Source organism: Cavia porcellus, unplaced genomic scaffold (assembly GCF_034190915.1).
Source record: "Cavia porcellus strain 051 isolate PalLab524CR breed Dunkin Hartley unplaced genomic scaffold, mCavPor4.1 scaffold_22, whole genome shotgun sequence".
NCBI lineage: Eukaryota > Metazoa > Chordata > Mammalia > Rodentia > Caviidae > Cavia > Cavia porcellus.
This window is the reverse complement of record NW_026947505.1, coordinates 32680744-32694249: the sequence shown is the minus strand read 5'-3', so window position 1 is coordinate 32694249 and position 13506 is coordinate 32680744. Positions and strand designations below refer to the sequence as shown.

At 35.6% G+C, this 13506-nt stretch overlaps 1 protein-coding gene across 2 annotated transcripts in view; it reads right to left on the bottom strand.

Annotated features, from left to right (window-relative positions):
* The window catches only part of Lats1 (large tumor suppressor kinase 1), a 66926-nt gene that overhangs the window by 33854 nt on the left and 19566 nt on the right, over positions 1 to 13506 (bottom strand). For both annotated transcript variants that reach the window (XR_010041943.1, XM_063233016.1), the window contains exons 2-3: positions 10179 to 10668; positions 3670 to 3820 (exon numbers count right to left, since the gene is read on the bottom strand). Coding sequence is in view for 1 of the 2 variants with exons in the window: in XM_063233016.1 (XP_063089086.1) it covers positions 3670 to 3820; positions 10179 to 10529 (502 nt within the window). In the remaining variant the exon portion in view is untranslated. The remainder of the gene's footprint in view (positions 1 to 3669; positions 3821 to 10178; positions 10669 to 13506) is intronic.

The window sequence follows — 13506 nt, the reverse complement described above, 5'->3', positions numbered from 1 at the left end:
TTAAAGGACCTAAACACTGCCTGGAAACGCTATTGCTTTTTAGCCATCCTCAGCCTCCTCAAACTGCTTGTCAGCTTGTCACTCACAATTCTTAGCAAGTAATGGCTTTCTACTTCAGAAAAAAGACATAAAAAAGTAACTTCTTGATCTAACCATAACTTCCTAGGCCTGTCTGATCCTATTATGACAATTTCTCTTTCCAGTAAAGCTAACAACCTTTATCCCATGCTTTGGAACTTATCTCCTCATTGACTTGAACTTTCTCTCTTGAATATATAATTTTATCCTCTTAACTACTGTCATTCAATTATCTTTTAAACGTATAAATCTTTCCTATTAAAAAAATAATAAGTCTCTTCTTCCATTTGTATTTAGTCCTCTTATCTCAAAGTGTTATCTACAAAGCTGATGTAAAAACGGATTACTGGCCTCCTATGAGTTAAGTGGTAAGTATGGAAGTTGAAAGAAGTGAGAAATTTTATAGACCCTCAAAAAAGTTTGGTTTAGGCAGTGCTAGGCATTAAACCTGAGGCCTTACAAATGCTAGGCAAAGGCTCTACCACTACTCCCACACCCTTTTTTTTTTTAGCACTGGGAATTGAACTCGAGATCTCGCACTTGACAGACAGGATCTTGCTATGTAGCTCAGGCTGGTCTTGAGCTCATTATGTATCCCAGGGAAGCCTTAAACTTGCAGCAATCCTCTTGCCTCAGGTGCTGGGATTACAGGATTGCATAAGCATGCTTGGCCCCATCTCTTTGTAATTTTTATGTACTTTAAGATACGGTCTTGCGGGGCTGGGAAATTTAACTCAGCGGCATAAGCACCTGCCTTGCAAGCAGAGTCGTGAGTTCGAACCCTGGTACCGATAAAAAGGAAAAAGACAAAAAAAAAGATACGGTCTTGCTAAACTGCCCAGGCTGGCCTTGCAAATTTCCAGTCTCAGCCTCATAAGTAGCTAAAATTACAGTTATACTATCGATATTTTTAGCTTTTTATAGAAATCTGACAAGGTAATCAGATGTCTGCTAAATCCAATAATAAACTATATGGACTTACACTTTATATGCCACTTTTATTTCTTTGTGGCATCAAAACTTAGTGAAGGAGCCATGCACAAGAGTCTCACTTGGACCTTCCCTATAAACCCTTGTCTTTCCTCAGATATCAGCTGTTTTTCAGGAAGGTTTTCTGTTCTTGATTAGATAAAAATTCCTCTTATAGGAGTTCATAGTACCATGTAATTTTCCACTCCTCACCTACACACAGCTGTAATTCTACATATGTTTATCCAATTTATTTGCATTCACATTACTAGAATGTAAACTCTACAAAAGGGCAGAACTTACCCAATGTGAGACAAAGGCCTGAAACAGCGGTTGATCAATAAAAATTTGTTGAATAAAAGAATGAATACAGATCTCTTATAAGTCACTAAACAAACAAATATACAATTAACAAAGACATGAAATGACAATTTAAAAATAGGGGCTGGGGATTTAGCTCAGCGGCATAAGCACCTGCCTTGCAAGCAGGCGGTTGAGTTCGATCCCCGGTACCGATAAAAAAGAAAAAGACAAAAAAAAAAAAAAAAAAAAAAAAACTAGTAAGAGGCTGGAGGTGTAGTTCATTGGTAGAGCATGTGATTATCAGCACATGCAAGGCCCTGAATTCAATCTCCCTCACCAAACAAACAAAATTGTTCTGGGCATGATGGGCACATTCTGAGTATACTCTTACAATCCCAGGAGGCTGAAGTAGAAGTACAAATTCAAGATCCAGTCTGGACAACTCAGGGAGAGACTATCCCAAAATAAAAATTAAAATGACTAAGGATGTTGCTCTGTACACCTTGGGTTAAATCTCCAATACTGAAAACAAAACACAACACAACACAATAAAATACAACCATTACATATTCAAAGAAATGTAAAATTAGACAACAGTGTAAATTAAACAGAAAAAATAACATACAGTACTATTTATAAATATTTGGTATTGGGGCCGGGGATTTAGATCACTGGTGTAAGTGCCTGCCTGGCAAGCAGAAAGTTATAAATTTAATCCCTGGTACCATTAAAAAAAAAAAAAAAAAGGCTGGTAACGTAGCTCAGTAAGAACACTCGTCAAAAAATAAAAACAAATCAAAAAATAAAAAATCAACAAATATTTCGTAATCTTACATGTTTCAGGGAGTAGGTACTGGTGATTGAACCTAGAGCTCCATACTGAGTTACATCCCCATCTGCTCCCACTCTTCCAGACAGGTTCTGGGTAAGTCATTAAATTACCTAGGCTGGGTTTGATCTTTCAGTCTTCCTGCCTCAGCCTCCCAGAGTGCTGGATTACAGGTGTGGACACCAAGCCTAGCTTACATGGTACCACCTTTCTACAGCAATATCTATCAGAAACTATAAACATTTTCTAAATATTTAAAATTTATTTTTAGAAAATCACTAGGTATATAAAAGATTTGGATATACAAGTTTAAAACACAAATCAAAAATGGTAGAATGGTTAAATAAAGTATGTAGAACTATTAAAATTATTTTGTATGGCTGGGGATAAGCTCACAGGTAAAGCACATTTTTAGCATATGTGAGGTCCTGAGTTCAATCCTCAGCATCATACACATAAAGAAAATTAAAATAAAAATTTGTGTAACATTTAAAAACTAAACTGATACCAAGTATATCAAATGAATAAAGTAGGATTTGGTATGATATGATTTTTTGGCCTGAACAAGAATCAAAATATATATAAACCTATTCAGGTTTTCTCTGGGAAAAAAGGATAACATACACACACACACACACACACACACACACACACACACACACACACACACACACAAAGTACCACACCAAAATACAGCGGTGAACAGTGAGATTCATCAGCAATTAGCGGTGCCTGCCTTTAATCCCAGCACTCCATGAGGCAGAGGTAGGAAGACCGCAAGTTTGAACCCAATTTGGGTAATTTAGTAATTCTGCAAGAGACCTTGTCTCAAAATAAAAAGTTTATAAAAGAGACTAGAGATGGATGTGGTTCAGTGTGAAGGTCCTGGGTCCATTCCCCTTCTTTCTTCTGCTTAACTGCTGTCTAAATATTCTATGATGAATACAAGTTGCTCTCAAAATATGAAAATATATATATATATATATAAAAAGGAAAAAAAAAACCCAAGAGTTTTAATGATGGTATTTGGGCATAAAAAAAGATATGTTTAGGGCTGGGGATTTAGCTCAGTGGCATAAGCGCCTGCCTTGCAAGCAGGCAGTCGTGAGTTCGGTCCCTGGTACCGATAAAAAGGAAAAAGACAAAAAAAAAAAAAAGATATGTTTCAGTTGCACTACAACCACTCAAGTAGTTCTCAACCTGGAATGCTGCTTACCAGAATTACCTATTAATTTTAAATGTGAGGGTCCCACCCTCAAATTCATTTTGGTATAACACTATATAACTTATATTAAAATAAAAATTTGTGTAACATTTAAAAACTAAACTGATACCAAGTATATCAAATGAATAAAGTAGGATTTGGTACCTAATTTGAGACTTTCAATTAATTGCAGTGCTTTTAACAATTTCTAAGACCAAAGATTTGATATACTTAAGTGCTATAAAACTATCATAAAATAGACAAGACAAAATGTTTGATTAATCACCTGGTTTCATGCTGGCATTAATAGGTCTGGCAGCAGCTGCTGTAGCCATTTGCTCCCGCCGAGGATCCTGGTAACTCATTTTACTAATGAATTCAATTGCTGCTTCTATACTTCTATTATTAGTTTTCTGCAGAGCCTGTATAACCATATCCTGATAAGAAGTTAAAAAAATGAAATAAAATTTAAGTTTTATCATTAACAGGAGGTAAAGAACAATGTGAATTCCACTAGAGGAATTCATAATTACCAAGGACAGGGTCCTAAAACCACAATATTAATGTCCTATTTGTAACTACTAAAAACACCACCACTATCACAACAAAAACAACCATAAATCTCAAATTGCTACAGTAAACAAAATAAATCTTCAAACCTTTAACATATTTAATATTTTAACCTTTATGTAACATAATTTTCCCTTCTAGAATTTTCTTTCGGGTACAATCATAGCAAAATAACTCTGATTAAGTCTTGTGTCTTAATTTCATTCATATATAAACAGAGACTACTTGATTATTTACAAAGTTATCAATCAAAATACTGGAAAACATTATCATTAAAGCATTTTTATGTTACTGGATTTTATTATATGTGATAGTATAAACAAAATTTTTTTATGGACAAGGAGATAATATAGTAACCTTTGTTCGTTTTCTTTTAGTTGATTCTGACTACCCTATAATACTTTCATTCTCTTGAATTGTTTTACACTGTCTTTTTATGTTTGATACTATAGTTATATGAAGGTATACTCAATTATTTCAAGGAAAGAAACACTATGGTAGCTACTGTTATGTCAGATTGTCTAGTGATAAAACATTATATTGCTTAAACTGTTCTGTTCTGATCTGTTTTGTTATGTCCTCTTTTATCTTAATCTTTTTTTTAAATAAAAAAAGAATTTTTATGAAGCACTTTTTCTATTGTGTTTACTAGTAAAAGTACAATGTAGTTCTGTTTTTTCCTCTTAAGAGTTTATATTTTCAGGAAAGTGTATTTACAGGGACACAAATACAGGGTAAATGGTAGAATAATACAGATATAATTACGTGATGAAGATTCTAGGAGGTTAGACAGTCTGATAGAAGAAACAAGATTTGGAATCAGTATGATCTGAGCTTGAGCAGCTCCATTTAAAAACTGCATTAACTCCAGTAAGTTACTTAACATTTTAGAGCCTCAGTTTCTTCAACTATAATAAATTTTTAGAGTTGATGTCAAGATTAAATAAGAAAACTTGGAAAACACATAAATGTAGTGCCTAAAGCTCAAATACTGGGAGTATCCATTCCTTGTTCTTGTTAAGTGTAAACATAGATTATAAGCTAATATTCTGATATATATTTATCAAGAAAATGGAAACTGCTTACTTGTTCTAGAGGACTAAGCATTTCAAATGACATTCTAAAACGTCATTATGGCTTAGAAAAGGTGAACAGCTACTAACAGATGATTGTTCTACTGGAAATGAAAGTAAAACCAAAGAAAAACAGTTATGGAAGAGCAAGGGGTGAGCAAGTCTGTAATCCCAGCTACTTCACAGACTAAAGAAGAAGACTGTATTTGAAGACTGCCTGGGCAATGCAGCAAGGCCTTGTTTCAAAATAAAAAGGGCTAGGTCTATAGCTCAGTGGTACAGTGTTTGCCTCGCATGTGAGAAACCTTGAGTTTCATCCTTAGTACAACTAGGGAAAAAAAAAAAAAAAAAGGTGATAGAAACCAGTCTACCCAACATACAAAAGACTCTATCATTTTGTTGAAAAAGTTACTGATCTTGTTAGAAGCATGGTTTATGGAATACTTTTGCTATTTCAGATTTAGGTATTAGTTCTTTGTGCATTCTGTGTCCTAGGCAACAGATACAGTAGTGGTGCTGGAACATGATGTCACCAAGAAGTAAAATTCAAAAGATTCCTCCTAAGAGTCCTAGATTCTGATAGAAGCAGAGCCAATGATAACTATTTAAGCTAGTTACTATCTTGTTTAAAGCATTATTTGTATTTTTGTTGAAAACAACAAAGTAAATTCCTTACTAAAGCAAAGGTAATTTGGTCTTTTTTTTTTTTTTTTTTTTTTTTTTTTTTTTTTTTTTTGGTAAGAGGGATCGAACTCATGACCTTGTGCTAGCCAGGCAGGTACTTATGCTTTTGAGCTAAATCCCCAGCCCAATGATGGTCAAATTTTATGACAATTTAGACTTAGTAAATTTGTAATGATGCAAAGAAATTAGTAAGATTTTATATGCAAATTTAAAATAACACAAATAACCTCAAATTAAAATTCAACTTTTTTTTTTTTTTTTTTTGTCTTTTTCGTTTTTATCGGTACCAGGGATTGAACTCACGACTGCCTGCTTGCAAGGCAGGCGCTTATGCTGCTGAGCTAAATCCCCAGCCCCAAAATTCAATTCTTGAGTGCTTAATTTTAAAACTGATTAAAACAAATGAACTGGTAATTATGCTATTATCTATCACATGACAGTGCTACCTTAGCTGGCAGGAAAAAGTGGCACCCAGCCCACTATTGTTTTCATTACAGGAGACATTCTTGTTAAACACCCAGGAATTTCAGCCTGTGAGTTTGATGATTATGAGGCTAGTTTTTTTGTTTGTTTGTTTGTTTGTTTTTGTCTTTTTCCTTTTTATTGGTACCGAGGATCGAACTCACGACTGCCTGCTTACAAGGCAGGCGCTTATGCCGCTGAGCTAAACCCCCAGCCCCTGAGGCTAGTATTTTAAAAAATATTTAATGCTGTTTTAAAATATATTTTATATCAGGGGCTGGGGATTTAGCTCAGTGGCATAAGCGTCTGCCTTGCAAACAGGCAGTTGTGAGTTCGATCCCCAGTACCGATAAAAAAGAAAAAGACAAAAAAAAAAAAAAAATATATATATATATATATATATATATATTTATATCTATAATCTCAACCAAGTATTCATTAAATGAGGGTGTTAGTGTCGAATGTGAAGAACATCTTCAAATAAGTAACTTTTGGACATAAGTCTTATATGATAGAAAATAATAGGTCCAAATAATCACACTTGATTCTAGGTAAAAATACACTCCAGTGATTGTGTATTTACTCCTCCCACTCTTTATTTTTGTGGTGCTGGGGATTGAACCCAGGAGCATTCTGCCACTGAGCCAAATACCCAGCCCTTTTTACTTCTTTACTTTGAGATATAGTCTTGTTAAATAGCCCAGGCTGGCACTGAAGTCATGATCCACCTGCCTCAGCCCCCCAAGTAGCTGAGATTATGGGCATGTGCCATTGTACTCATTGACTGTACTGTAATGTATCACAGAATTATTGCTGTTATTTAAAATTTAATTTTTTTGGTTTGTTTCTGAGACAGGGTCTTGCTATGTAATTCAGGTTGACCTTGAACTGACTAGTCTAAACTGGCCTTGAACTCATGGCAGTCCTCCTGCCTCAGCCTCCTGAGTGCTGGGATTACAGGCATGGGTCATGCCCAGCTCTTAACATTTTATCTTAGTAAGAAATTAATCTGGAAATAGTTGAGCTTTTAATTCTACAGAGTCACCAGAAACCTTCTCAAAGACAAGAAAGAAAGCAGCTGTCTTGAACCTGGCAGAGTTTATAAAAGGAGTAAGCTAGGAGGGAAAAAAAAAAAAAAAGAGTACGCAGTATGCTAGGGTTTATAAAATAGTAAAAAGAATTAGATGAAAACTATGTAAGAATTTTGAAGTATCAAATTAGGCTCTTGATGATCTATAGTATAATAGGAAACTACAGAATAAGTGAATCAAGGAACTAGAGGCACATTGCAATATTTTTTGTATCACTATTAGTATAAGTAACACTATGCCTTTACTATTTGGACAAATGAGGAAGAACAAATGTCTAAGCACTTCTGGTGAAGGACTCTTAATTTACGGATTATTAGTGTCATGAAGCGACAATTTTGAGATGTATGATTGGACTAAAGCTAACGTATCTTTATAAGGCAAAGTCATTATTTTTATTACTGCCAATAAATACAAAATAGGACATTAGAGGTGGGGATGTTGCTCAGAATACAGTACTTGGCCACATGTGCAAGGCCCTACCAGATTCAATCCTACACTACACTACAGCACTACAAAAAGAAGATTAAAGATGAAGAGGAGGAGGAGGACAAGGAGGAGAAGGAGAAGGAGGAGGAGAAGGAGGAGGAGGGGGAGAAAGAATAAGATATTGATTAAATTGCTTTAGATTTCTTAAAATTATGTACATGAAGGAGCTGGGGGTTTAGCTCAGCGGCATAAGCGCCTGCCTTGAAAGCAGGCAGTCGTGAGTTCGATCGTGAGTACTGATAAAAGGGAAAAAGACAAAAAAAAAAATTATGTACATGAGAAAGAATTTTTAAGTCCCTTAAAGATAGGGAACATGTCTGGTATGACTTACTATCCTTACTGACTGGTTCACATACCTATACAGTAACTTATCTGACCTAGTGGCGATTATTCCTGTGTGATTTGATAAACTCTCTTTCCTTAACAATATATAAAGAGAAAGAATAACATCAGTGATTCCCTTTATTATTTCCCTTTTAGCTAAGGAAAAAAGTGCTCTGGAGAATCTCTATTCCAGTCATTTTCTTAATCCTACACAAAAACTATTCTAAGTCCTTTCCTCCTCTTCTCTCTCTAATTTCTGGTACAAATTCAGTATTTTTTTTTTTTTTTTGGTCTTTTTCCTTTTTATAGGTACTGGGGATCAAACTCACGACTGCCTGCTTACAAGGCAGGCACTTATGTCACTGAGCTAAATCCCCAGCCCCACAAATTCAGTATTTTTAGAGCATGTAAATATAAATAGGAAATAATTTTCATCAAATAGAATGAGTGAAACAGTAACCTTTTCTCCTAGTTTAGCTGTAAATTTTTCTTTTAAAATCTTTTACTATAATTCAGACATTGGCTTTCATTTTTAAAATTATTTAGGCACCAGATAACATGTTTCCATTAATAAGACCACAAATACAACACAATAATTGTTCCCATACAGCCTAGATGTAACTGGCTAGGATTGTATGGGTGTACTATATGACAAACACACAATGAGGAAATTGCCTGATAGTTTTCCCTTCACTGATTAATGCATGACTGCAGAGAGATATCTAGAAATGCAGCCACTAAAATATTAATAGTAAAAGAATTCTGGGCCAGTGATATAGCTCAGCAGTACAGTACCTGCGTGGCAAGTATAAGTTAATGAGTTCAATTCCCGATACCAAAAACAACAACAAACACAAAAACAAAGAATTTTAAGATTAATGGTCTTTGGTAAAGCTAAAGAAATTTTTACATCTCCTATTTTTTCTTTTTGTTGTTGTTGTTTTTTGTTTTTTGGTAATGGGGATCGAACCCACAACCTCACACTTGCCAGGCAGGTGCTCCTCAGCCCCTACATTTCCCATTTTTAAACTTTTTTTTTTCGTTCTTTAAGACAGGGTATCACTTTTTAGTTCTGACTTTAAATTCACAGTGTAGCTCTAGCTGGTCTCAAACTTGTGTAATCCTCCTCTCAGCCTCCCCAGATAGAGTTGAGAAAAGAACCCAAAGATGAGCTGGGGATTTAACTCAGTGGCATAAGTGCCTGCCTAGTAAGTGTGTGGTTGTGAGTTTGATCATCGGTACCACAAAAAAAAGAACCCCAAGATGAAGGGAAAAGAAAGGAAGGAGAAGTAAAAACATGTGTGATGTACATGCACTAACTTTCCATGATAAATGTAATCATTATGTGCCTCAAACATATATTAATAAACATTATTATTTTTGGTCTTTTTGAGACAGAGTCTTGCGATTTAGTTCAGGCTGGCCTGAGCTTACTTTGTAGCCCAAGCTGGCCTTGAACTTGTATCAATCCTCCTGCCTCAGCCTCCCAAGTGCTGGGATTATAGGCATGTGCCACCATGCCCAGCTTAAAAAATTAAATTTTAATTTTTTCATTTGCCACAACTGATTTCTATCTAAAATTATTTCTGCCATATAAAATATTTATTCACAAGGTATATTAAACAACTTTTATTATTAACCTAAACAAAATATGATTAAATAAATATTCTATGAAAAAAGTCTTCAAAATGAAAGCCAGGCACAGTGGCTTACATATCTAGTCCCAGCTACTTTAGAGACTGAAAAGAATCATAAGGTCAGGCTGAACAACAGAACAAGACTTTATCTCAAAAAAACAACTTTCTCTCTACTACAAACTTAAATTTCACATCCTTAGAGCTATCATATCTCTAGCAGTCACTGAGCTTGGGAAACTCATAATTCATACAGATGTCCTTTCCTACCTTTACCTGTGGCTTTCTTCAACTCAGAATTTAGTTACAGTTAGCAAAGAAGAAACAAAAAAAATAACAATTATTTTGTTATAACAGTTAAGTGAATTGTAAACATTCTTTGCTGACGAAATACACAAATTTGTATACATGGTCAAATTGTAGAACATGTGCTATTATTAGGTAGTACAAAGTAAGAACAAAAATTCTGACCTCATCAAATCCAGCAGCCTGCAAATCTTGAAACATTTGTGGATTAACTTCTGAAGTAATCCTGGATGAAGAACTTGTTTCATTTGCAAATGGTTGTAAAGAATTTCGAATTTCTTGCAAGGCTTTATGATATGTCCCAAATTTAGGCGGATTTCTCACTTGTCGAGCATCTTCAGTTGACATTTTGGTCATGTTATGCTCAGCCTTAGCAGCATCAGATGGTTTAGATAAATTCCTAAGGGATTCCCGAATTTCTTGCAACATTTGCCGACTGCTGCCAGTGTAGTTACTGGCAGGGAAGGTCTTAGGCCTCATTTGTCTATATCCTTCTGGCTTTTCACTCCTCTTCATGAAAACATCTATATATGTAACCCACACAAAGAAATTCTTTATGAGCTAGTCGATAGATTTAAAGCTTTCTCTTGATGAAAGTGGAAATAATTCTTTGATGAAGTCTTCAGGAACATTAAAATTCCTAATATAAATAATCCTGTAAAAGAAAAAATAAGTAACAGCTATAATTGATAAAGCAGTACAATGGACCTCACTGACACAGGAGTGAAAATATCCAGCTTATAGTTCTAATTCCATTAAGTAGTCACTGTGGGGAACAAGGTATTTGGCCTCTCTGTGCCTATTTCCTAGTTAAAACAGATTCACTGTATTTGCCTCAAACTGTACACACACTCCTTAACAACTGAGACCAGTTTCTGTGACTAGGTCCTTAAATGAATTGGTCCCTAAACAAAGTAATGTATATAGTATGTACATTACAATATTAGTAACAAAGAAATGGTCAAAGGAAACTCCAATTTGATGATTTTGCATTTATTTGCGTAAGTTACATGCAGCACTACAGTGTGTAACAGAACATAAAACTACAGTATAATCAACAAAAATTACAGCACTGTATAAACAAGGAATACTGTACCAAAAAAGAGACACTGAGGCTTTATAAACAAGATGTACAGAACTGTCAAAAAAAAGTTACAAGTCAGCCTCTGGTTGTATATCCAAACAGCATGCTTCGGCACTAAGTCTGAACAGTCATTAAACAGGCAACTTGTTAAATGGGGAATTCTGTAGTTATGATACAAATAATAATTTTAAGAGTGCTTCAGATTTAGCTCAGTGGCTCAAGCACCTGCCTGGCAAGTGTAAGGTCATAAATTCGAGGCTTAGTACCAAAAAAAAAATTTTTTTTTTTTCCCTAGACCTATGACTTCAAGAGTTGTAACTATTTGGGGCTGGGGATATAACTCAGTAGCACAAACACCTGCCTGGCAAGTGCAAGGTCAATTGCTGGTACCAAAAAAACCAAAGTGCTTCAGTACTGGGTATGCTAGCACATATCTATAATCCAAACACAATGGGAGCCTGGGCAACTTGGTGAGTTTGTGAAACCCTGTCTCAAAAAATTAAAAGGAGATGTAGTCCAGGCCTTGGGTTCAATCTCTAGTACTGTAAAACAAAACAAAATATGCCTTAGGAAATATAAGAAATGTATCAAAATGCAGAGGATTACTACCTGAATAAAACAACAGATAATCTCTCATTACCAACTCCATCTATAGGTTCCAATTTTAAATTTTACAAACTAGACTTCAGTACAAGATTCCTTTAGAAGAAGGAATCTGCTGCTTTAAGAAGATTTTTAAATCTCTAGTCCAGAAGATCTCTTTATGCTTCAAAAAGAGGTGCTTGGATTTATTACCTAAACTGTAGAATGGAACTATACAGACAATAAGCTTCTCAACAAGGGGTAGGGAAAGAATCTCTGAGTTCAACTTGTCTCATTCCTGACACGAACTACAACATCCTGAAAGGGTGTTGTAGAACAACAATTTTTTTTTTTTTTTTGTCTTTTTCCTTTTTATCGGTACCAGGGATCGAACTCACAACTGCCTGCTTGCAAGGCAGGCGCTTATGCCACCGAGCTAAATCCCCAGCCCCTCAACAGTCAATTTTGATAGGGAAAATTGCTAACTCAAAAAAGCCATTTCATAAAGATGTTTCCAGAATTGTGAAAAAAAAAAAAAAGCCATTTCATTTGTGCCCTGTAATAATAGAAGTATTTTCTCCATGTGAAGCAACATGAAATTTCACCCAGCATCTACTGAAAGCCCTTACTAGTTAGTGCTGAACAATTTTGCCTTATCTTCTTGTTGTAGTCAAGGGTTTGCAAGGAAAACAATTACATACAAGACACATAATGTAAAGAATAATTTTATAATTAGTTGTTCAAGGAGTCCCATACAAAGTAAGTGCAGGAAATATGTCCGCACACCAAAGATCTACAAAACCCAGCCAAGGGTCTGTATCCCATGCAATATCCTGCATGAATTCAGCTGAAGACCTAGAGTCCATAATAATGCCTCCCATGAGTCCAACTGGTGGTTTGGAGCCCATGACAATGACCCATGCAAGTCTGTTCCATAGATATGTGCTGGAAAATCCCCAAGATCGGCAGTGGAAACTAGAAAGTCTGTACCAGTGGGATGAGGGATCTGCACCACAAGCTGAGGGTTCTGCACTGAAGCCAGGAAGCAACACTCAAAGAACCAGAGCTCCCCGCAAAATGCCATTCTCAGCGACAATGAGGTCCTGAGCTGCTCTAATAATGAGAACAGCTGAGTTCATAACAGAAAGCCAGTGAGACAAGCTTCACCTAGAGATTGAACAGCACACCATCTTTCCCTCCAGAGCCAGGAAGCAATGCTCAAAGTAGGGAACAGAGCTTCCCCAATGTAAATTGCAGTCATTCTCAGAAACCAGATCCCCTTTGAGGAAGATAACAGCCAAGTTCATATCAGAAAAGAAGCTAGCAAGCTCCTCCAGAAGAGTCAATGGCAACAGGACTAACAGCACCAAACAGCAACATTCCTCCTCTCCAAGTCTCCTTTTTATGCTGGCAACAGTCCTCAGGAGGACCATCTACACTAAGCACCATGCTGATTCAGTTCAGCTGGTGATTAAGCTGACCATCAGTTTTCAATACACCATACTTTTTATCTAACCATCCTAGTAACTTTGTGAGGTAGGCTGGCTAATTCTACCTTATAAATGAAAAAACTAAAGTTCAGAGAGTTTGGGCAAAAGAATATGTAAATGGTACTGCTGAGATCCGAAATGTAATTATCTACTGAGAGCCTATTTTTATTCTCATTAAATGGAATTAACACTCATGGTATATAAACATGTGAAGATATTTCTATTATTTAGCTTTCTGCCCTGTGTTATAGAATCTCACAGAACATATCCTTGGTCACTTGATTAACACGCTTTAAGGATTATTTTTTAAATTAAGGATTTTTTTTTCTTTTTCTTT